The sequence below is a fragment of the Peromyscus maniculatus genome, chromosome 3, assembly GCF_049852395.1.
Source record: "Peromyscus maniculatus bairdii isolate BWxNUB_F1_BW_parent chromosome 3, HU_Pman_BW_mat_3.1, whole genome shotgun sequence".
Lineage (NCBI taxonomy): Eukaryota > Metazoa > Chordata > Mammalia > Rodentia > Cricetidae > Peromyscus > Peromyscus maniculatus.
The window spans coordinates 23,895,965-23,919,492 of record NC_134854.1 but is presented as its reverse complement, the minus strand read 5'-3'; the positions used below and the strand labels follow the sequence as shown (position 1 = coordinate 23,919,492).

The 23,528-nt window shown below is 40.8% G+C and overlaps 2 protein-coding genes across 6 annotated transcripts in view; one reads left to right on the top strand and one right to left on the bottom strand.

Annotated features, from left to right (window-relative positions):
- LOC121827848 (hydroxyacylglutathione hydrolase, mitochondrial-like) overlaps window positions 1–6,679 on the top strand; it is a 32,611-nt gene extending 25,932 nt beyond the window's left edge. The window contains exons 6-7 of one of the 3 annotated variants that reach the window (XM_076566249.1): window positions 2,965–3,482; window positions 4,492–5,230. The gene's annotated coding sequence lies outside the window, so the exon portion shown is untranslated. Of the gene's footprint in view, window positions 1–2,964 lie in introns of all 3 variants that reach the window. The other 2 variants (XR_013049706.1, XM_076566250.1) reach the window with 2 other exon arrangements.
- The window catches only part of Lrrd1 (leucine rich repeats and death domain containing 1), a 29,021-nt gene continuing 9,387 nt past the window's right edge, over window positions 3,895–23,528 (bottom strand). For 2 of the 3 annotated variants that reach the window (XM_006991219.4, XM_042272751.2), the window contains exons 3-6: window positions 18,057–18,255; window positions 6,673–6,834; window positions 4,753–4,870; window positions 3,895–4,156 (exon numbers count right to left, since the gene is read on the bottom strand). In XM_006991219.4, coding sequence (XP_006991281.1) covers window positions 3,967–4,156; window positions 4,753–4,870; window positions 6,673–6,834; window positions 18,057–18,255 — 669 coding nt within the window. In that variant the 3' untranslated portion in view covers window positions 3,895–3,966. The remainder of the gene's footprint in view (window positions 4,157–4,752; window positions 4,871–6,672; window positions 6,835–18,056; window positions 18,256–23,528) is intronic. The other variant, XM_076566248.1, reaches the window with a different exon arrangement.

Genomic DNA, 23,528 nt, shown 5'->3' with positions numbered 1-23,528 from the left:
TGGATTTTTCCTTCTAGTGCTTTCTGTAGGGCTGGATTGGTGGATAGGTATTGTTTAAATCTGGTTTTATCATGGAATATTTTGTTACTCCATCTATAGTAACTGAGAGTTTTGCTGGGTATAATAATCTGGGTTGGCATCCGTGGTCTCTTAGTGTCTGCATAACATTTGTCCAGGACCTTCTGGCTTTCATAGTCTCTATTGAGAAGTCTGGTGTTTTTCTGATGGGTCTTCCTTTATATGTTACTTGGTCTTTTTCTTTTGCAGCTCTTTGTAGCAGGAATCTTAAAAGTTCTTATTAATAAAATCAAACCTGAGGCCAGTTATTGGGGTCCATGCTGGTAGATCAGAGAGACAGAACAAGCCACAGCTATCTCACCTCGCCGGGATCCTCAGCTGGTCTTGTCTCCTCAGACTGGAGGCCTCTGAGTCCTCATCCAGAATGGGTCTCAGCTGAATTACTGCTCAAAAGCCTGAATGCTTAACCAGCCAAAATCTCAACCAGCCAAAAGCTTCTAGTTTCTGGTCCTCACACCTTATATATCTTTCTGCTTTCTACCACCACTCCCTGGGATTAAAGGCTGGCTTTTTGGGATTAAAGGTGTGTGTCACCATGCTTGGCTATTTCCAATGTGGCCTTGAACTCACAGAGATCCAGAGGGATTTCTATCTCTGGAATGCTAGGATTAAAGGTGTGAGTGCCACCATTTTCTAGCCTTTGTATCTAGTGGCTGTCTGTTCTCTGACCCCAGATAAATTTATTAGAGTACACAATATTTTGGGGAACACAATACCACCACAGCTCTTAACATTGTTTCTTTGTTCTGCATGTTTGGTGTTTTGATTATTATGTGGTGAGGGGACTTTTTTTTTTTTTTGATCCAGTCTATTCAGTGTTCTGTAAGCTTCTTGTATCTTCATAGGTATTTCTTTCTTTAGGTTAGGAAAGTTTTCTTCTATGGTTTTGTTGAATATATTTTCTATGCCTTTGAGTTGGTATTCTTCTCCTTCTATCCCTACTATTCTTAGGTTTGGTCTTTTCATGGTGTCCCAAATTTCTTGGATGTTTTGTGTTACGACTTTTTTGTCTTTAGTGTTTTCTTTGACTGACGAATCTATTTTCTCTATTGTGTCTTCAGTGTCAGAGATTCTCTGTTCCATCTTTTGCATTTGGTTGGTTATGCTTGTTTCTGTAGTTCCTGTTTAGTCAGAATTTCTATTTCCAGCATTTCCTCAGTTTGTGTTTTCTTTATTGCCTCAATTTTAATTTTCAAATTTTGAACTGTTTCCTTCATTTGTTTAATTTTTCTTGGCTTTCTTTGATTTATTCTAATTTTTTTGTTTTTTTCTTCCATTTTTAAGGGAATTTTTTATTTCCTCTTTAAGGGAGTTTTTCATTTCCTCTTTAAGGGCCTCTATCATCTTAAAGTCATTTTTATGATTGATTTCTTCTGCTTCTTCTGTCTTGGTATGTTTAGGTCTTGCAGGTGTAGAATCGCTAGATTCTGATGTTGTCACATAGGTCTTTATGTTGTTGCCTGTACTTTTGCACTGGTGTCTACTCATCTCTTCCTCTGCTCGGTGCAGGTGGTGTCTGTGTCTGAAGGCGCCTCTCTTGTTCTAATTGATAGTCTTGGTCCACTAGGAGTTCTTGGTCGAATCGGTGTTGTTGGGCTCTGTTTCTCCCAGAGCAGCTTAGTCCAGTCAGTGTTAGTGGGTTCTGTCTCAGGGAGCAGTTGTTCCCAATTGATGCAGTGTTGGCTTATGGTTCCAGTGGTTGTTGAGTTCGTAGAGGTTTGTTGTTGTTGTTTTGTTTGTTTTTTGTTTTGTGGGGGAGCAGGCAAAGGTAGCTGTCTGGTCCCTGGGACTCCGATGGCTGGGGCCTAGGGGCTAGAGACCTGGTCTGCCGGTCAGGAGAGGGGGCCTTACCTGTTCCCAGTCAGTGTAGAGTGGACTTATGATTCTGGTGATCTGGTTTGGTGCCTGGGCGGTGCCTTCTTTTTTGTTCTTGGGTCATGTTTTGCTCATTTGTCAACTCCTCAGCTGATCTTGTTTCCTCAGACTGCAGACTGTAGGCTTCTGAAACCTCTCCCGAATGGATCTCAGCTGAGCAGGTTGTTCAGCAGGGCAATCTCACCAACACCTCCAAGTTGTTGCATTTCACAGGATCCGCAGCTGGGCCCTGGGTTGGACTCAGGCAGAATGTTCGGGTCCGTTCTGGTCGCGTCCCAAGGAGACAGCTCCTTCCCCGAGTGCTGGGATTAAAGGTGTCCCTGCTCCAAGCTCTTAATCTCCATGTTCTCAATCTCCATGTTCTCATCAACTCCTCAGTGGATAAAAGCTCAGCTTCTGGTCTTTATTATGACCTCACCTCTGCCTCTGCCTCTCGAATTTAAGGATTCTTAACCAGGTTCAATTTGCCTAACTTTGAGATCATCTCTGTGTACTACCATGACTCTCACCACTAGGGGGAGATTGTTGACAATAGGAAGATTTTTATAGTTTTTAAAAGACTTTCTTTGTGCTTTTTCTCAGTCTTGCCTCCCTACTCCCCCTTCCCTCCCCCTCCCTTTCCCTCCCCTTCTCTTTCCCCCCTCTCATTTATAGCAATTATGTTTTCTTGGTCTTAAATTTGTTCAATTATAAAAATGAACTGACATTCTCACTCTGATGTTCTGTTAAAATATCCCACTTCTAGTGAGTTATATGAACAGCAGTTGACACTAAGCTAATACAATCCCAGGGTAGTAATAGTCCTATTGGAAAATATTTTAAAATAGGGGCAGATTAGAGATGTTTTGCTGTTGAATCAATATTTATAATGCATTTCACAACTGATAAAATATATACAAATTCCAAACCAGAAGATAAATTTGTTCCTATGATTAGTTCTCATATAGAATTTTGACTGCATTGTGTCTACAATATCATTAACTATTTAAATTGGTCTCTTTTCACTGAAAGTTGTAGAAACCCATGGGATTCTCGCTGACTTGAATGAGTGAAAGTGGAATGTTCAGAAGTACAGTGAGCTTCAGCTATGGTTAGATTTGAGGCCTGAACAATATAATGAGGATATATTGCAACACTAGGCAGATGACCACATGCTCCCAGATGCAGAATCCTCCAACAAAAAGGAATCATCTTCCCAGGAAGTTCTCCAGAAAAGACCAAGGGAAACTCACTGACCTGGCTTGAGTTGATGGCTTGCCACAACCAATCAGACCTTAATATTGATGGCTTCAAGGAAGAGGAAAACAGGTTACACACAACAAGGGCAGCTGCACATAAAATATGTGTAGTAGATTCCTCATGAATGAATTTCTGGTAGTAAAAGAAAGTGGGAAAATACAGGACAGGAAGGGAGAAGATGTTCCTGCCATCATTCCCATCAGGGCATGCAGCTGAAGGAATACTGTCCCTGGCTCTATTTTTTGGATAATGAAGACACCTAATTCCTAAATGAGGGGAAAACAGACATGGTATGCCATTTTCATTATAAACCAGAAACTTTTCTTCTTTCTCAACCCAATGGAAATCACTGACAACCTATTACTTGACTTATAAGAGTACTATATTAAAATATTTAATAGAATTATTTTCAAATTCAATAGCTTTGCTAACACAACAGAAAAACATACAAAGCCTTGTCTGTAATATCTTTTGTGATAAAACTAGAATGGGAGGCACAGACTCACAGCATCTCTTAGTAATGAACAGAGACATGATGTGGGCTAAGCCTGATGCCTTGATTTCAGGCTTTGGAGCTACAATGATAGAAGGGGAAATCGGCAGCTGGAAGTCTCCCTTGGACTTGCACAGACCAACTGCAGCACATACATGTTCACACACACAAGTGAAAATATAACTACTAGAAACAAAAAAGACACGATATGCAAATAATTCCCTTGTATCATATTCTATGAGTGCATCGTAAGTTTTCAGCTTCTACTTCAGATCCACTGGCTAGAGTTTGATGGCACTTGTATAAAGATTCAAAGCTGTGATCTTATCCATTATGTCGTAGGCACCAATCATATTTAGTCCCCGAACAAGTTTGTCTCTTAAGGCCGTAGCTGTGAGTAACACGTTCTGATCTGCTTTCCACTTAACAAAGGCTTGGTAGATTCTTTCATGTAACAATGGAGTAGTAGTACTGTGAAAATTTAAATAACAATTATTTTAATTACCAGCCATGAACATTACTTTAAGTTCCTTAAAGGTTGTCTAAGTCTTCAAATTAATTTTCCATATTTATGTGAGACTAAATTTAACTGAAGACAGTATATATGAACATTTACAGTGAGCCTGACACACAGAAGCAAACATTATTAAAAAAAAGCTTACATTTCAACTTACATTCAACTATTAAGACAATAATCACTGTGGGTTATTTACTGTAACCCAATGCAATAAAATGCATACTTTATGGCTTGGTCTCACTTAAACCTCACGACAACTTCCTAAGCTTGTGTATTCATTTGACCTCAGAAGAAACTGGAGCAGAGAGAAAGAAAAGGACACGTTGAAGGTCAGGAAGGCAGCTGAACTAAAAGCCCAGCAGCTCATCTCACACAGCCCGTCGTCGCCATTACACGGTATGGTTATCCAGCAAGGATGACAAATATGTCACAGGCCAAAGGCCACCATTTACAGTAGAGTTTATGTTAATGTAAATATCTCAAAACTCTAATATCAAGATCATATGAACGCAGGGGGAAATGCATTTGTGCGAATGCCGTTCATACTTACTTCCTTGCGGAGCTGCTGCTTTCTGAGCTTGTCATGTTTAGTTTTTGTTGCAAAAATTCAAAATTTATTTCACTGATATTGTTGGCAACTATGTTGAATATCTTCTCTAAGATTTTCTCTACATTTGAACATAGAAGAAACATTATTTGTTTTGAAAACAAAGATACTTTGAGTTAATATTTAGTTTTCTTCTGTGTTTTTATCAAACGTATTATGTCAAATAAAATTGAAAATGACAATGTAGAGCTGAACTGTCTTCAGTTTGTGCTCCCCATTGTGTTACTTCTAGAATCTAAGGAGACCTACAGCCTAAAATGGCTGCTTTGAAAGAATCTTTACAAGCATCTTGATAGTGATCTCCAAATCCTTTACTTTTTTCTGGATTTGAAATGAATTTGATTCCTTCCTTCAATTCTGGCTGTTTTATATTAACTACTTTGAGAAACTAGCATTTGTTGTAAATATGGCATGTAGATGCAAATTCATATTAAAGTAATTTATTATTTAGTTAGATATTAATTTTTTTAATTTATTTAAGGCTAGGCATGGTAGCATATGTCTTTAATTCCAACACTTGGGAAGGCTGAGGAAGGCAATCTCTGTGAGTTTGAGGCTAGCCTGGTCTACCTAGTGAGTTCCAGGACAACCAGGACTACACAGAAATACCATATCTCAATATATATATATATTTGGGGGGTAGGTGCATGTGAGTATAGGTACCCACAGAGGCCAAAGGTATTAATCAGATCCTCTGGGGTTGAGATTTCAGGCAATTGTGAGCTAACCAACATGGGTGCTGGGGACTGAACTCAGAATCTCTGCAAGAGCGGCATATGCTCTTAACCACAGAGCCGTCTTTTCAAACCCATTAGTGCCTTTTAAAATAATAAATCTTCTAGATAGTGCTATGTAGATATGTCTTTGTTGGCCAGAGCTTCTAGAAAGTGTACTCTAAATTCACCTTTGTTAACTAGAATACCATGAGAATTTTCAAGAATTAAGGCTCTCCCATGCTCCATATCGCAAATACATTATGGCCTTTTCATTTTGAGAAATTGTATATACACTGTTAATTCCTCAGATGAGATTTCATGCTAATGATAAAAAGAAAATAGAATTGCTTAATAAATGCTCAGAAGGGACTCTGTGATCCTTGTTAACTTCAGAATAAATGTTTCCCAGGCTACTTCTCCCAACTTCCTCGAGGATCAAAATTGCAGGGTAAAGGCTCCTTGAGCATACAGAGATGTGGTAAATTTCCAGATTGCTCTCCTCCTCCAATCTGTGAGATGTTGTCATTGCCTACTGCACTGTCTCCATCAAAAGCAGAGCAGCAAGAATGGTTTCTTTGAGAACTGGAGAAACAGGGCTTTAGCATGGAGGTTCAGTCATGTGACTCCACCGCCTTTCTCTAAGGTGCTATCCACGATAGAAATACCACGTAGACACTGGGACCTCTGAGACCCCTATTTTATAGAAATATTACCTTTGGGTGTAGTAATTAGTATAGTCGGCCTACAGTGAGTTAAAGGAGACAGCCATTGGGACTTCATTTTCTCTCGAGTTTCTTCTATCAGTGAGGCTCAAATCTTAGGAAAGCTTCTACATGGCAGCCATGTGCACAGTGTATAATGTGGCTTACAAAGGACAGTACTTTTTACTACAACTTTGTCATTAGCTTATCCTGGTATATGCCATTGGTTATGTAGATATGGCACATGGTAAAATGATTGAGGAACAGCTGAAGATGTTTCAGTTCCCCCCATGATTGCATTGAATAATCAACACAAACAGCTAGCCTTCAGAAAAAGGGAGATAGATAGTTTGTTACTGTCAGTTCAAAGTCTCCAACCAAAGCAAGCTCCCTTACTGTACAGACAGCAGAACACTTATGAAACTAGGTCCTCGCTCATCACCCACCGTCTCTTTCATCTGCTCTTTGGAGGTATTGTGTGATCGTATGCAGCTGTTTTCCTCTACAGATTTCCATCGGTGGTCTCAACAAAGGATTGTCATCAAAGTTTATCTCTTTCAACGACAGAAGACTATAGATAGCACTAGGCAGGGCTGTCAGACTGTTTCCTAGTGAGGGAAAAATGGGAAGGAATTACTCCTTTCTGTACAGTTAAACTGCAGAAACAGAAAATATGCATGCAGAAGTCTACTGTCCTGGAAAGATGTCCAAGGACACTCCCAGTGATGACAGTTCCAAAGTGTCCATGCTAGGAGAGAAAAGGAGGATATATTAAAAACCACTGTGGGTCCTTGGTCTCCTAGTAGTGGCAAAATGAAGCCAGGGACTATCTTCTTACAATACAACAACTGGCTTTGCAGAGTAGGCATTATCATTCTTAAAATCAACTTTTTAAAAAGCGACTTTTATACAAGTGTATCTGGTATGGCCTAACCCTTTTCTTACCCCTCCCTCCCCTTTGTCCTCTTTAGTGTCCCTTCTTCCATACACGCATGACTTTTTGTATTTATGTAGGAAGCACACGAGAGGAAATACTATTTGTCTGCATGAGACTGACTTAATTCACTTAATATGACCCCCCATTGTGTTCATCTTCCTGCAAAGGACATGACTTCATTCTTTATGGCTGAAACCCCCTCTATTTTGAGTATATCTCATATTTTCTTTATCATTGCTCTCTTGTTGGACACCTAGGTGGTTCCATAAATTTGCTCATGTGAACACTGCTCAGTACACATTGACATGCAGGTGTGTCTGTAGTGCATTGATTTGGAGTCTTTGTGTAAACATGGGTGTGGTATCTAGGTCATACGCGAGATCAGGTTTCAGTTTTCTGAAAAAGCTCCCTGCTGACTTCCATGGCTTCCCTTTCCACCACATCCTTGCCAGAATTTGTTGTTACTCTTTTTCTTAATGACTGCCATCCTAGCTGAAATAATTCTAGATTCACAGAAACATTCGAGTTTGGAGTGCTTTAGCGTTGGCTAATGCTATCTCGCACTAGTGTGCTGCGTTCTCTTAATTGTGTATTCTATTTCTGTTAGTTACACATGGAGAAGAAGGCCTGTTACTCTTCCTGAAGAGTGATATCAAGAAACCAACCAAGATCTGAAGCAGTTCGTGTGGTGTTAGGAGGGCACCTGTCTCATGCTTGTGAGACCCTGGCTTCCATCCTCACACCATGGACAAAAGGGAGAGGGAAACAAGAACTCATTATCCAGGGCTAGTCATTCTGAGAGGGGGCAGAGAGCAAGAGAGGGAGAGAGGGAGAGAGGGAGGGAGGGAGACAGAGAAGGGCAGAGAAGGGAGGAATAAAATACATTATAAAAACTAGAATGATTCATATAAAATATGCATACAAGTCACAATGCATAATACTCAGATCCTGACTTTTCTCACTTGCCACTTGAGGTCACCAAAGTTCTTATTCCTCAATGGCCTGTTCCTTTTGTTAATAAGTACTCCATGACAGATGTCAGTAATTTATTCATTCACTAGATGAAGGAGGCTCTTAAGTTTCCAGTTTGAGTGATTATGGATAAATCCATTCTATACATTTGCACTTAACTGAAAAATATAGTTGAAGTTTGACTGATGGGTCATAGGGTAAGTGTGAACCTAACTTTATAAGTGTTTCGAAATGCTTATACCATTTTTGCGTTCCTGCCAATTTTTTTCTTTTTTTCTTTTTCTTTCTGTTTTTTGTTTTTTGTTTTTTTGTTTTTTGAGACAGGGTTTCTCTGTGTAGCATTGGTGCCTGTCCTGGAACTCACTTTGTAGCCCAGGCTGGCCTCAAACTCACAGAGATCCGCCTGGCTCTGCCTTCCAAGTGCTGGGATTAAAGGCATGTGCCACTGCCGCCCGGTTCTTTTGTTTTGTTTTGTTTTTTCTCCCCCACATTTCAGTGGCTCATAGCTTGCCAGGCTTCAGCTCTTCTGCTAGTGACATTGGGTTATAGAGTGAATGTGTGAACTTCCTTTTCTCTAAAATCCACGCTACCCAACATTACTCATGTGTTGCCTCTGTCTGTGTAACTCTGTATGAAGGATCCATCCAACATTTATACCAGTTTTGGTTGAGTTGACTTTTTTTTTATAGTGTTGGATTAACTCAGAGACTTTTCTATACTAGGCAAGTACCTAATTAAACTCTACCATTAAACTGTATTGTCAGCTCTTCATTTCTTTTTTTTTCTTTTTTTTTTTTTTTGTTTTGTTTTGTTTTTCGAGACAGGGTTTCTCTGTGTAGCTTTGCGCCTTTCCTGGGACTCACTTGGTAGCCCAGGCTGGCCTCGAACTCACAGAGATCCGCCTGGCTCTGCCTCCCGAGTGCTGGGATTAAAGGCGTGCGCCACCACCGCCCGGCTAGCTCTTCATTTCTTTTTGAAATCCCTTTCTCTCCTCTCTCTCCAATATCTCCTCCCCCCCTTTCTGTGCCCCCCCATGTGGAGTACATGGTTACTTTCTATGTGTACAACAATTACTTTATAAAGTATGTGGTTTTTCTATTTATTCTTTTTTAAAAAAACTTCTCTTCCTAAGGTCAAGGTTTCACATTTTGCTGAAATCTAATGTTGGTTATTTAGATTGATTTCTATTTTCATGGCCTCACACACCCCAGCCAAGCACCATATTCCCAGTTCTCAGTTGCAATGTTAATATGGTAGCTGAGAAATTTTTGTCAATATTTTCTAGTTTTTATCTACAAGTTTTTATATTTTTAGCTTTATGACTAGATTTGTGACTCATTTGAGTTTTTTTTATGATGTGTGGCACAGATCAAAGTCTTGTTGAAATTGTTTTTATTTGGTTTTCCTTTGGATTTTTGGACACCTAACTTATATCATTTATTGACAATATTATTCTCTATTGAATTACTTCTGTGCATTTGTTAAAATTCAATTGCCTATATGGGCTTGGGTCTATATCTAGACTCTACTTTATCCTACTAATAATCACATGTATTGTCTTGACAATAGCATGCTCTCTTCATTACTGGAACTTTGCAGAAGCCTTGAAATAGAGTTCCATGAATTAACTGCTGCATTCCTTTAAAAGTTGTTTCAGTTATTCTAGTTGCTTTGGCAGTTTATATACATTTAGAATACTTATTTTGTTTTTTTAATGTACTGCCGAGATTTTTGTGTTAGAATTCAGTTGAATTTGCATACAAGTTTAGAAAGCATTTACAAAACTTCCATATTGAGATATCCAGTGTCTAATACTATTTAAATATTGCATCCATGATTATAGCTCACTGTAGATCTTTCATATGCTTTGATAGATACTTATGTGTTTTGTACCATTTAGAATAGTACTTGAACACATTACTTTTCTTGTTTGTTTTAGAGTTTATGTATATGGAACCAATGCTGGCCTCAAAGTTGAGGCAGACTTTCTGCCTCAGCCTCCTGTGTACTAGAACTGCAGGCATGAACCACCATGCCTTAGCAGAGTGCTCAAAATTCAGTTCTAATCAGTTATAAATAGTATGCAGAACTTTTGCACATTAATAGTGTTAGCATTAACAACTTTTTAAGCGGCCGCCTTGCTACCTCACCTACTGCTGTTACCTGTTGGGGTTTCTACTAGTCAATGTCTCCGTTGTCAGAACCAGCTCTGCCCTCTTGCTTTTGAACTGTACATGCACTCTTTTTTGAGACAGGAGCTCTCTACATATTCTTGGCTATCCTGGAACTTACTATGTAGACCAGGCTGCCCTCAAACTCTTACAGATCCATCTGCCCTTGGATTAAAATTGTGTGCCAGGATACCTGACCCTTTTTTCTTTCTTTCTTGTCTTCTTGCATTAGCTGGGGCTTTTCCCCCTTTCTTTTGTTTGACTGTCCAATCATGAATGGGATTTAATATATTTTGTCATATGGTATTTGCTTCTTTGAGTATCTGGTGAGAAGTTCATGTCACTTTTCCTTGGCTTATTGATATAGTAAATTATGAGGGGGAAGTTTTTTTAATATTGACCCAGTCTTGCATTTCTAGTGTGCATTTCACACATAATTGTGATAGGTTATCTTATATATTGATGGTTTAATTTACTTAATTTGTTGATGAATTTTATATCAATGTTCATGCAAGAAATTAACCCATAAGTTTCTGAAAGTGTTGTACTTGTCTCATTATACTATTGGAAATATCAATGGCCTCATTGTATAAACTGGTGAGTGTCTTAGCCTCAATTTTATTAAAAGTAATTCCTTTTTACCTTTTACTGAAAATAGATTATTTTCTCATACAGTATATCCTGATTATAGTTCCTCCTCCCTCTGCTCCTCCCAGTCATGCCCCGCCACTGCCATCCTTTCCTCTCCAGATCCACTCCCTCAGGCTTCTAGGAGATAGTAACCAAATAAAATATAATAAGGTAAAATAAAACCATCACATCAGAGTTGGGCAAGGCAACCCAACAGAAGGAAAAGAGCCCCAAGAGACAACCCAAGAATCAGAGACTCACTTGTTCCCACACTTAAGAGCCCCATAAAAATACCAAGCTGAAAGCTGTAATATATATGCAGAGGACCTGGTATAGACCTGTGTAGGCCCTGCGCTTGCTGTTCAGTCTCTGTGAGTTCATATGAGCCTTGCTCAGTTGATTTCAGGGGGCCTTGTTCTTTTGGTATTCTCCATCCCTTCTGGCTCTTACAATCTAGACAGCTGGAAGTGAGCTTTTGAGGGAGGATATGGAAGCCTAGTGCAGTGAGAACTTCCTAAGATATATGAAGGTGATGACCTCCTAATGATGTCTCCTAATAATGGGGAAGATGGAGCCCCAAATGGCCATCTCTTGTCACCAAACAGGGCTACTAGTACCAGGACTGGGTTGCATTCAATTGAGTTGTTGGTCATGGGGACCCCCAAACAACCAGGTTGTTGCTAAGACAATAGATTGCTCTCTGTAAACAGATAGTGGGGCTCCATTGCTGAGGACAACACCCACACAGCTCATTGAATATGGAGAAGTCAAGCCGGTGCCTACATGAAGCCTTCACCCCTATGTTCTAGTGTCTTTGGTGCTGGAAGGTTCTCTGAAGGCTACTAAAAGAAAAGCATAAACACCAACCCATCCATCCACAAAACCTTTGGCCTACAATCTGTCCTGCCTGCAAGATATGCTAGGGTAATGGTGGCACAGAACTTGTAGAAGAAGCCAATCAATGTCTGACTTGACTTGAGGCCCACTCCACAAGGTATAATCCATACCCGACACTACTTGGGTGTGATCAAGAGCCAGAGATAATCCAGAGGCTTAGGGTAAAACCAAATACCATTGATCTTAATGAAAGTGTCAATAAAATGACTCTTTGTGATATTCTGCTATACTCATAGATCAGTTGCTTTATCAGTCAACATTAGAGAAGCTTCCTCCTGAAGCAGATGGGAATAAATGCAGAAACCCACAGCCAGAAATTGCAGACACACACACACACACACACACACACACACACACACACAGAGAGAGAGAGAGAGAGAGAGAGAGAGAGAGAGAGAGAGACAGAGAGAGACAGAGAGAGACAGAGAGAGACAGAGATAGAGACAGAGAGACAGAGACAGAGACAGACACACAGACACAGACACAGAGAAACAGAAAGAGAGGTGTCTTGGAATGTACAGCTCCAAATGAGATGTCTCCATCAAATCCCTCCCCTCAGAGCTCAGGGAACCCTACAGAAGAGGAGGCAGAAAGAACTGAAAGAGCCAGAGGGGGTGGAGGACACCAGGAGAACAAGGCCCTTCTAAAATAATTCTTAAGTCAACGTTTCTTTTATAAATATGTCATAGGAACCAGCAGTGAAAACATCTGTAGCTGCAGTTTTGTGTGGAAAAGTTTTGGCTCCAAATTCAGTCGCTTGAATAGATTCAGGATTACCTATTGGTCCTCAGTGAGTCCCTCCTCCTCCTGTTCAACTCACATTGCTCTCCCTACATTAAACCAGGGCTGGTTTGTGTGATTAGTAGAACAGAGCAGATGTAAAGCAGATGTAATATTATTTGGCATCCAAATTAAGTTTACAACCACACTGCTCTTTCTGTCAGCACACTCTGTCTCTCGCTCTCTCCTATGACTCCCTCTGGAGAAAACAGTTTTTGAGTCATGAGCAGGGTTACCCAGCAAAGAACCAAAGGCTGCTTCCCGGCCATGAAAGTAAACTTGGAAGCAGCGCCACGAGTCTCTGGCTGATGCTCCAGTTTATAGAGTGACTGTAATCTTATACAAGACCCTGAGACAGAAGTCAGTGAAACCAGAGTCCTGCTTCTCACCAATTTAAGAAGACAAACAACCAAGGGTAACCAACATAATAACTGAGGGCTAAAAGTGCTGAACAATCCATAGACACCAGAAGCCTGATGAAATTCAAGAATTATGAATGAAGGAAAGTCACTCAGTTACACATAGTACAAATCTACTTACATCTAAAAATAGAACCACAAAATTTGCAACAGATGTATATGATAAAGGACTGCTGTTCAAAATATACAAAGAAGATTTAACATTTAACAATAATCGAACAATGAGAAATATTTTAAAGTTCAGAACAGATACCTTACCAAAAGACATAGAGATGGCAAACAAGTATACCAAGACACTTCACTTCATTCATCAGTTAAAGCAACAAGGATACCACCAGACACCTATTGGAATGGTCAAACCTGGATCACCACCAACAGCAACTACTGCTGATGTAGAGCAACAGAACTCTCATTGATTACTTGTAGGAATACAAAGCGTTACAGCTATTTCTGGAGATGTTCACTGTCCCGTGGAGCATCTTCAATGTAAATTAATTTTGAACACATTGGTGGTGTCATTTGTGAAGTGCATCTTGGTAGACAGCACCTACTTGTGCCTTTATATTTGAAGCACACCTCTGTGAAGCACACAGAGCTATGTCTTTCCCATCCCTTCCAGTAATCTCTGTCTTTTAGTTAGTGTTTAACCAACTACTGTTCAATACAAGCACACTTGTATTTAAGGGCTGAGGCTGTAGCTCAGTGGCAGAGCACTTGCTTAGCAAGTGTGAGGCCCTAGCCTCACTCTCCAATCTGCTAAAAAAATGTGATAGTTGGATCCAGATAAAACATTTTACTACTTTTTTCCCTATTTGTTGTCTTTTAATCCTTTCTGATTACTTGAATCACTTTTCTCTGGCTGCTTTATCTTTGACTTCCTACAGTTTTACTAATGGATGAAAGCAGGGTGGTTTTGTGGGACTTATCTGTTTCTTGGTCTATGTTCTCAAACATGGGTTTGTTCAGTTTTTGAAAATCTGTTGAGCTGCAGATGGGCAATATGCATTCTTTCCATCTGGATACCATACTCATACTCTGGTAAACATATTTTTTTCAAGCAACAAATGGATGTGAGGAAAGAGGGACTATTATACACTGCTGGTGGAAATATAAAGTGTACAGCCACCATGGACATTAGTGGTGGTGGGAGTCCTTAAAAAAGCTAAAACAAAGAAAAGCCACCCATTGATCTGGGAATACTGCTGACACATATGAGACCCTCAGCTAACACATGATGGTCTGTTAGTGTTTACTGCTGCACTACTTACAGAAGTTAAGAAATGGAACCAACTGAGATGTCAATCCAGAGATGAATGGATAAGCCAGGGGTACAAGATAGGATCTTATTTAACCGTAAAAAGACAAATGAAATTATGATATCTGTAGAAAAATGAATAGTGGAGATCATTATGTCAGTTAAAGTAAGCCAGAGTCAGGATAGCAAGCAATGTCTTTCTCATATGTAGACTCTAGATTTAAAGTTTTAATTACTTTATTATTTTATGTGTATGAGTATTTTGACTGCATGTATGTATATATAGCATGTATTTGCCTGGTTCCCATGGAACTCAGAAGATGGCATTGGATCCCCTAGTACTGGAGTTATAGTTATAAGCTGTGATGTGGGTGTTAGGAATCGAACCTGGGTCCTTTACAAGAGCAACAAGTGCTCCTAACTGCAGAGCCAACTCTCCAGCCCCATGACTCCTAATTTAAATGTGTGTGTGCTTGTGTGTGTGTGTGTGTACAAGTGCATGCATATGCATGTACGTGTGTGTCTGTGATGAAAGTAACAAGAGAACCATGAGGAAGAGGAAAAGATCTTACAGGAGGGGAGAGGGAAGACAAAAATAGAGTAACAGAGTAGGAATGGGAGTAGAAAGGGGGACTGGCAAGAGACGAGCAGTAGCATGGGGGAGCGGGGCGGTGGGGCAATAAAAGCAAAGTAGAATGCTATTGTGTGCTTTGAAAAAAAATGGCCCCCAAAGGGAGTGGCACTGTTGGGAGGTGTGGCCTTGGTGGAGGAAGTGTGGATTTGGGCTTTGAGCTTTCATATATGCTTAAGCCACGCCCAGTATCTCAGACCACTTCCTGTTGCCAGCAAGTCAAGATGAAGGACACGCAGCTACTTCTGCACCATGTCTGCCCATATGCTACCGTGTCCCACCATGATGATAATGGACTAAATCTCTGAAAACGTAAGCCACCTCAAGTAAATGTTTTTCCTTTATAAGTGTCACATGGTCATGGTGTCTCTTCACAGCAATAGAAACCCTAACTAAGACAGGTGTATATGTTTGAAATTCCACAAGAAAGCTCATTACTTTGTATGCCAAACTTCAAAAAAAGAGAAAAAATAAATAGAAACAAATATATAGCTTGAGGATCCTTTCAGAGCTCTGTTTGGGCAATGTAGACAGTGGTACTGAATTAATAGCTTCTCTGGTGGAGGGGCTAAGCATCAGAACCAATGCTGCTGTAGACTACAGCTACAATGCTACCAGCAAAACCAGCCAATAGGCTATCTGGGAGGGCAGGAAGTAAAGACAGCACCAAGCCTGTAGACTGTGAAGAACACTGGGCTGTGTCCCTGAGGAATTGTCTCCCCTGGGTATGATGTGCCCATCTACTTTTCTTTCATTTGCTAGTCTATCTTTTGGGGGCAGAGATGACAGTATCTGTTAAAAAACCACTACACTAGGCTCTGTGTTTAAAATTTCATCATTCCATCATTACACTGTAAAGCAGTGGTTCTCAACCTGTGGGTCATGACCAAACCATTGAAAAACTCAGATATTTATATTACCATCAGTAGCAAATTACTGTCATGAAGTAGCAATGGAAATAATTTTATGGTTGGGTTCACCACAACTGTATTAAAGGGTCACAGCATTAGGAAGATTGAGAACCACTGCTCTAAAGAGTCAATATTATGTCCATTCATTTATTTCCCCAGTCTCAGGTAGAAACTGCTTCCTGCCATCGGTACATCTGTGGTAACAGTAACTCTCTTTAGCCCTTCTAGAAATGGCCTGCATTCAGACTGGAACTTGGGAGGCAGTGTTGGAACACAGCCTTTCATTGATCTGCACCACCACAGCTGCTCTTTCGAGCTTGATTGACAGAGTGGGTTTTTAATAGTTTCTAATTCTATGTGGAACAACAGAGACATGCCCCAGTCTGAAGAGCAGTTACAATGCCCCTGGCCATTGTGTCTTGATGTTGTCCTAACTCAAGCATCTCTAGGGAATGTACTTCCAGTCGGGAATTCTAGTCTCCGATAGAGCAGAAGGCTCTGGAGAATTTTTGTTTGTATTTTGTTTCCTTTTTTTCTCTTTCTTTTCTAATAGTTTATTTTTTGAGAACTTCACATATAAGTCCTGCATCTACATCACACCTACTTCCCTGTCTCCCACTTCCAACTCCTGCCATGTCTTCTCTTCCAAATTCATGATCTCTTCAATTACTATTACACGTATGTACATGCATGAGCATGGTATAGATGTCTATGTAACCTACTGAGTCCATTTGGCTTTGTTTATATGTTCTGTGTCTCTATGGACAACCTATGTGGGAGTTTGTCCATAGAGAATATAGGTCCCCCTCCTCTCTGTAGTCACTGATAACCTATAGCTTTTCACGCAGTGGTAGGGCCATGTGGAATTTCCCATCTACAGTGAAATGTCAACTAAGTTTGTCGTTATGCTGGACAACCATAATGTTTCAAGCAGCCATATTATTAGGACTTCATGGGTGCAGCTTCCATCATGCTTAGGAGACACTATGTAACAGCAGACATCCTAAGCCTCTGACTCTAAGAGTCTTTCTGCCCCACTTCCACAGTTTCCCCTAGCCTTGGGTGTAAGTGTTGCATTACAAATGCATCAACTGGGGTTGGGCACCCCACAGTCACTAATTCCTTACATTCTGACCAGTTGTGGGCTTTTGTAATAGTCTCCATCTGTTGCAAAAAGGAGCTGCTTTGACTAGGGTTAGAGCTACATTTATCTGTAGTGAAAGGATAAGTATTTAGAAAAGAGTCAAATGATATTGGTTTAGGAGCCCGGCAAGACTGGACATTCCTCTCTGATAGTGACTGGTAGTTGGATAGGTGTCCAGTGCTAGGCATGAGTCTCCTCATGTTGAGTGGGTCTTAAGTCCAATGACGTAACTGTTAATTACCCCAAAGGTGAAAGCACCACTGTTGACCTTTGCGGATACCTTGCTGGTCCAGTCATTCTGGTGTTTGTCAAGAATTGTGTCTTGTCATCCCAGCTGGGTAGGACTAGCGGTTCCTCCTCTCCCTTGACAACTTGCATGACACTTTCTGACACTATGAGAGCTAGTTCTCGGGGAGAAGGCTTCCCGGTCCCTCCCAGCTCGACTCTTCCAAGTCCTGTGTCCAAAGTGTGTGGTGTCTTGAGCAATAGTCTTACTTCAAATTCTGGGAAGCAATTAAGGGCAATGGCAATAGTCCACAGTGATGGTTTTGGAATTCTCTTGGGCTCCCCTGACAAATAGCTACAAAAGTTGTTTCGTATACCTGGTACTGTAGTGTTCAATAGACAGTCCATGGCTCTTGGGGGGAGCATTATCACCCCAAATAGCATAACTTCATCTAAACTATATATCTATGTATACACATATATTACATGTAATTTTAAGGAAACATAACATATGATCCCTATGTCTCCTTCGAATGCCCTTTAGCGTTACTTATGCTTCTGCCTCTCTCTGTATAGCCCTCTTCCCCCATTCCTACCTAAAGCTGCCCCCCCCATTTCTTCTGTTTCCTCCACCCTAGCACCCGTTTCCTTCTGTTTGCATCTCTAGGACTCTTTTCAAGGCAAGAAACCAGTTCTTCAGCTTTGTGCTCATTTCCTGTAATTGGGAAAAACATTCTGTGCCCCTCTTCCTCTGATGCCAACTTAATGCTCTGTCTGACATGCTCAACAAAACTGCAATTTAGACATCAATGTTCTCCTTACAGATTCTACTTATTGCTTATCATGCTTGACACATACCTCTGATGTCTAGGTGCTGTAGAACTTTTAAAGATAGAAAGGATGGTGGAAGAGTACTGATTTGATTGTTGTATGCAAGTAGACTAACCAGACTGCTCAGCTCCCCTATATTTCTTGGAATCTCTTTGATTGCATTGTTCGAGATGTCGAGTGTTTTGAGTTGAGTCATATTACACAGATCTTCTGGAATTCTTGTTAACTGCAAAGACAATTAACAATCATACTTTTATTAAATCTATAAATATTTGTATCATTACATTTTCCCCCTGAAAACAAGTGGAAGAATAGTTTTATTTTAACCCTTTTCTAAGGAGATACTTTCATCCTGTCGCAGATTCTTTGTGACTTCACATCCTAAAAATCCTCAAGCTTTTGTGTAGCACCAAATACCTCCTGGTCTGATTGGTGCTCCCTAATTAGCCCTGTTGCTTAGAGACCACTTTCTTTCCATGCCCCAGCTCAGTCTACCACCACCCACTCTTGTCTTTCTTGTCTCTCTAAGGCTAATGCTGAAGTTTGTCCAACTACTCAGTCACACTTTATCTTATTCTCAGCACAGAGAGCAAAACATCCACACCCTTACACACATGTATATATCGCACACATACACCACACACAACACACACATATACACACAACACACACATCACAAGAACATATACACACACGAATGAGGATTGACACATATTAAAGCAAGATAAACATTATGCATAAATATGACTAGTGAAGAGGTACCCAGTATGCAGAATGATAAGAACTTCAGAAAAATATGTAAGTAAGCAAGACTGTGCAAGACTACTCAAGACTAAGGGCCAAGCTTATGTAGCACGAATAAGATCAGCATAGGTGGGCAGGCCTGTCATTGAATTTCCTTCAAACAAATATTCTTCTTGGAGTTTTCATTTAATTTTCTTTGAAAGAGTGTCTCTCTATGTAGGTCTGGCTGTCTTGGAACAGGTTAGCCTCAAACTCCTAGAGATCCACCTGCTTCTGCCTCCAGCCCCCCTGTGCTGGGATTAAAGACATGGCCACCATGCCTGGCTAGCTATTCCTTAAACACTTTCTCAGTGTTTATCAGAGAAAGTGAGAGCTCTAGATGATGGAGCTGCTGTTGAAAGGAGAGTCCTGCTGAGCAACTGCCACTTTGCTCTGGAAGCTCTGTGACTAACCTGACCCATCTTCTGCAGTTGGCTGGTTGTTGATCAACTGTTAAATAAGCTAATCCTTTAGTTATTCTATCTCCATTCCACCAAAGTCATATTTTCAACCACATAGGATATCCTTCTTAAGAAGGATTCTTTTAAAAAATGTTTCACCATCTAAAGACTTTTCAAATGATGTTGTAAAGACTTTAACTGGTGTCTTCAGCAACTACTTTGATACTGAATTTCCTTCCTCCCTCTTTTCCTTCTTTCCTATTTTTGTTCTTCATTCCTTCCTTTTTTGGACAGAGTATGACTCTGTATTCCAGGTTTAGCTTGCTGTCCCTCTACCTCAGCCTTGTGAGTGTTGGGATTGCAGTCATGTACCACCATGCCCAATAGAACACATTAAGATCCATTAAGTCCCTATGGGACTAGAGAGATTATGCAGCAGTTAAGAGTGCTTGCTGCACTTGGAAAGGACTCAAGTTTTAATCTCAGTGCCCACATGGCAACTCACAATTAGCTTTAATTCCAGTTCCAAGGGATCTGACACCTTCCTCTGGCTTCCATGCGATCCAAGCAGGTTTGAACATACACATACATTGAAGCAAAACACTCATACACATAAAGCACGTATTTTAAAATAGAATCATCTCCTGGAATGAAGTCTGATGGCTTTGACAAGGCTTGATAAAACAGAAAAATAAGTCAGCACAGGGAACAAGTTGCTGGAGTAAACCGGGCATAAAACACATGTTGAACATGGGCAAGGACAGAGAAGGTGACATTGGAAACTCCAGGGGAAGTTGCCAACTATGAAACTAGAGTGCTGGGGATTGTGTGTGTGACAAATAGGTGTGACAAGGTCAAAGAAGTAGTTAATAAAAAGGAGAGAATTAGATGTTGTGGAATAGAATGTTTGTTTAACTATGTAAAGATGTGTTGCATTGGCTTATGTTGTGGAATATTTGTTTAACTAGGTGAAGATGTGTTGCATTGGTTTATGTTGTAGAATATTTTTTAACTAGGTAAAGGTGTGTTGCTGTTTCATCTTGCCTGCCTAAGGCACCTGATTAGTCTAATAAAAACCTGAATGGCCAATAGCTAGAGAGAGGAGGGACAGACAGGGCTGGTGGGCAAAGAGAATAAGTAGGAAGAGGAATTTAGGCTAGGGGAAGGAAAGGAAGAAAAGAAGAGAGATGCCAGGGAGACACCAGGGGCCAGCCAGCAGGAAAGTAGGACATACAGAATGAAAAAAAGATAAAAAGCCCTGAGGCAAAACATAGATGAAGAGAAACAGGTTAAAGTAAGTTATGAGAGGTAGTGGGACAAGCCTAAACTAAGGTTGAGCCACATAACTACTAATAAGTCTCTGTGCCTTTATTTGGAAGCTGGTTGGTGGTTCAAAGAAAATTCCAACTACAGTTAGGGACACAGTCTAGAGGAGTCACAGTTATGGACATAGTCTTGAGGAGTCACAGTTAGGGACACAGTCTAGAGGAGTCACAGTTAGGGACACAGTCTAGAGGAGTCACAGTTAGGGGCACAGTCTTGAGGAGTCACAGTTAGGGACACAGTCTAGAGGAGTCACAGTTAGGGACACAGTCTTGAGGAGTCACAGTTAGGGACACAGTCTAGAGGAGTCACAGTTAGGGACACAGTCTAGAGGAGTCACAGTTAGGGGCACAGTCTAGAGGAGTCACAGTTAGGGACACAGTCTAGAGGAGTCACAGTTAGGGACACAGTCTAGAGGAGTCACAGTTAGGGACACAGTCTAGAGGAGTCACAGTTAGGGACACAGTCTAGAGGAGTCACAGTTGGGGACACAGTCTAGAGGAGTCACAGTTAGGGACACAGTCTTGAGGAGTCACAGAGACACAGTCTAGAGGAGTCACAGTTAGGGACACAGTCTAGAGGAGTCACAGTTAGGGACACAGTCTTGAGGAGTCACAGTTAGGGACACAGTCTAGAGGAGTCACAGTTAGGGACACAGTCTAGAGGAGTCACAGTTAGGGGCACAGTCTAGAGGAGTCACAGGGACACAGTCTAGAGGAGTCACAGTTAGGGACACAGTCTAGAGGAGTCACAGTTAGGGACACAGTCTAGAGGAGTCACAGTTAGGGACACAGTCTAGAGGAGTCACAGTTAGGGACACAGTCTAGAGGAGTCACAGGGACACAGTCTAGAGGAGTCACAGTTGGGGACACAGTCTAGAGGAGTCACAGTTAGGGACACAGTCTAGAGGAGTCACAGTTAGGGACACAGTCTAGAGGAGTCACAGTTAGGGACACAGTCTAGAGGAGTCACAGGGACACAGTCTAGAGGAGTCACAGTTGGGGACACAGTCTAGAGGAGTCACAGTTAGGGGCACAGTCTAGAGGAGTCACAGTTAGGGGCACAGTCTAGAGGAGTCACAGGGACACAGTCTAGAGGAGTCACAGTTAGGGACACAGTCTAGAGGAGTCACAGAGACACAGTCTAGAGGAGTCACAGTTGGGGACACAGTCTAGAGGAGTCACAGTTAGGGGCACAGTCTAGAGGAGTCACAGAGACACAGTCTAGAGGAGTCACAGTTAGGGACACAGTCTAGAGGAGTCACAGTTAGGGGCACAGTCTAGAGGAGTCACAGTTAGGGACACAGTCTAGAGGAGTCACAGTTAGGGGCACAGTCTAGAGGAGTCACAGGGACACAGTCTAGAGGAGTCACAGTTAGGGACACAGTCTAGAGGAGTCACAGTTGGGGACACAGTCTAGAGGAGTCACAGTTGGGGACACAGTCTAGAGGAGTCACAGTTAGGGACACAGTCTAGAGGAGTCACAGTTAGGGACACAGTCTAGAGGAGTCACAGTTAGGGACACAGTCTAGAGGAGTCACAGTTAGGGACACAGTCTAGAGGAGTCACAGTTAGGGACACAGTCTAGAGGAGTCACAGTTAGGGACACAGTCTAGAGGAGTCACAGTTAGGGACACAGTCTAGAGGAGTCACAGGGACACAGTCTAGAGGAGTCACAGTTGGGGACACAGTCTAGAGGAGTCACAGTTGGGGACACAGTCTAGAGGAGTCACACAGCACAGCAAGAGAGAATCTAAGTACTTACTGTAAATTAGTCAAATTAGCTGGTACTTATATTAAAGAACCAGAATGTATATTTTAGTTCAAAAGCAACTTTACTACAGTGTGTCTCCCTCTTCATCCCATCTGCGTGGGCCACACATGACTACTGTTGGCCCACTTGCTGAAAATGTGTTGCATAGAAGGTATGACATTATAAAGGCCACACAACTTAGGTTCTGAGCTATAACGCCAGCCATAGATCAGAGAGATTCTTTTTTAGCAAAAAGGAAGATTTTTTTAAGAACAGATTTTGAGGGATTTTGCTTTGGATAATAATCCAGCATTAAAAATAGTCAGATGATAGCTGTGTTTATTGAGGTCTAAGGTTACAGCAGTAATTTTTAAAAAAGTAAAAAAACATTTCCAAGGTGAGGTATATATAATTTAGTAGCAGAGAACTCACCTACTATGTGAGAGGTGTGGGTCTGATCCCTAGCACCTCAGTAAATAAATAAGCAAATAATTAATCTGTCAATTTTTAGGAGTAATTTCCAAAGAAAATAGCTTGAAATATAAAAATATATTTATCAAGAAATTCATTAAAGCATTATCATGAAGAAAATTTCTGAATGCTTAAGAGGATTAGTTACATAAATCATGTATTTATTATAAAGGTTATTGTGAAGATTATTAAGTTCTACCAAGGAGAAATACTTATGTAGAATAAAATTTTAAATTGAATATGTAGTCTTTTTATAACTGCTTATAAACCTATATAAGAAAAAGAGACTAAAAGTACATTAAAGCAATATCTAATAGTTTTATTATGATGTGCCTGTGGAATAATTCCTAGCATCTCAATTTTCTAGATTTTCAGCAATGCATTGCTGGTAGTGGGATCAGACCCAGAGCCACGCATGAGTTGGCCAGGTGCTGCCATGAAACCACATTTCCAACTCAACAATGTGTTTCTATTATACACAAACTTTACAACTTCTTACAGTAGGGGCTCAGTGGATGACTTGGTCAATAGAGCGCTGCAAGTGTGAAGATCTGAGTTTGAATCCCCAGCACCCACTGGAAATTTGGGACCATGCATATAACCCCAGTGCAGAGGGGTTGAGGTGGAGACACATTTATTGAACAACTAGTCTAGCTTAATCCATAAAATCCAGGTTCAGTGAGAGACTGTCTCAAAAAATGAGGTGGAAACCATGAGTATGGTGACACACACATTTAATCCCAGTAATCAAAGAAGAAACAAAACAGGT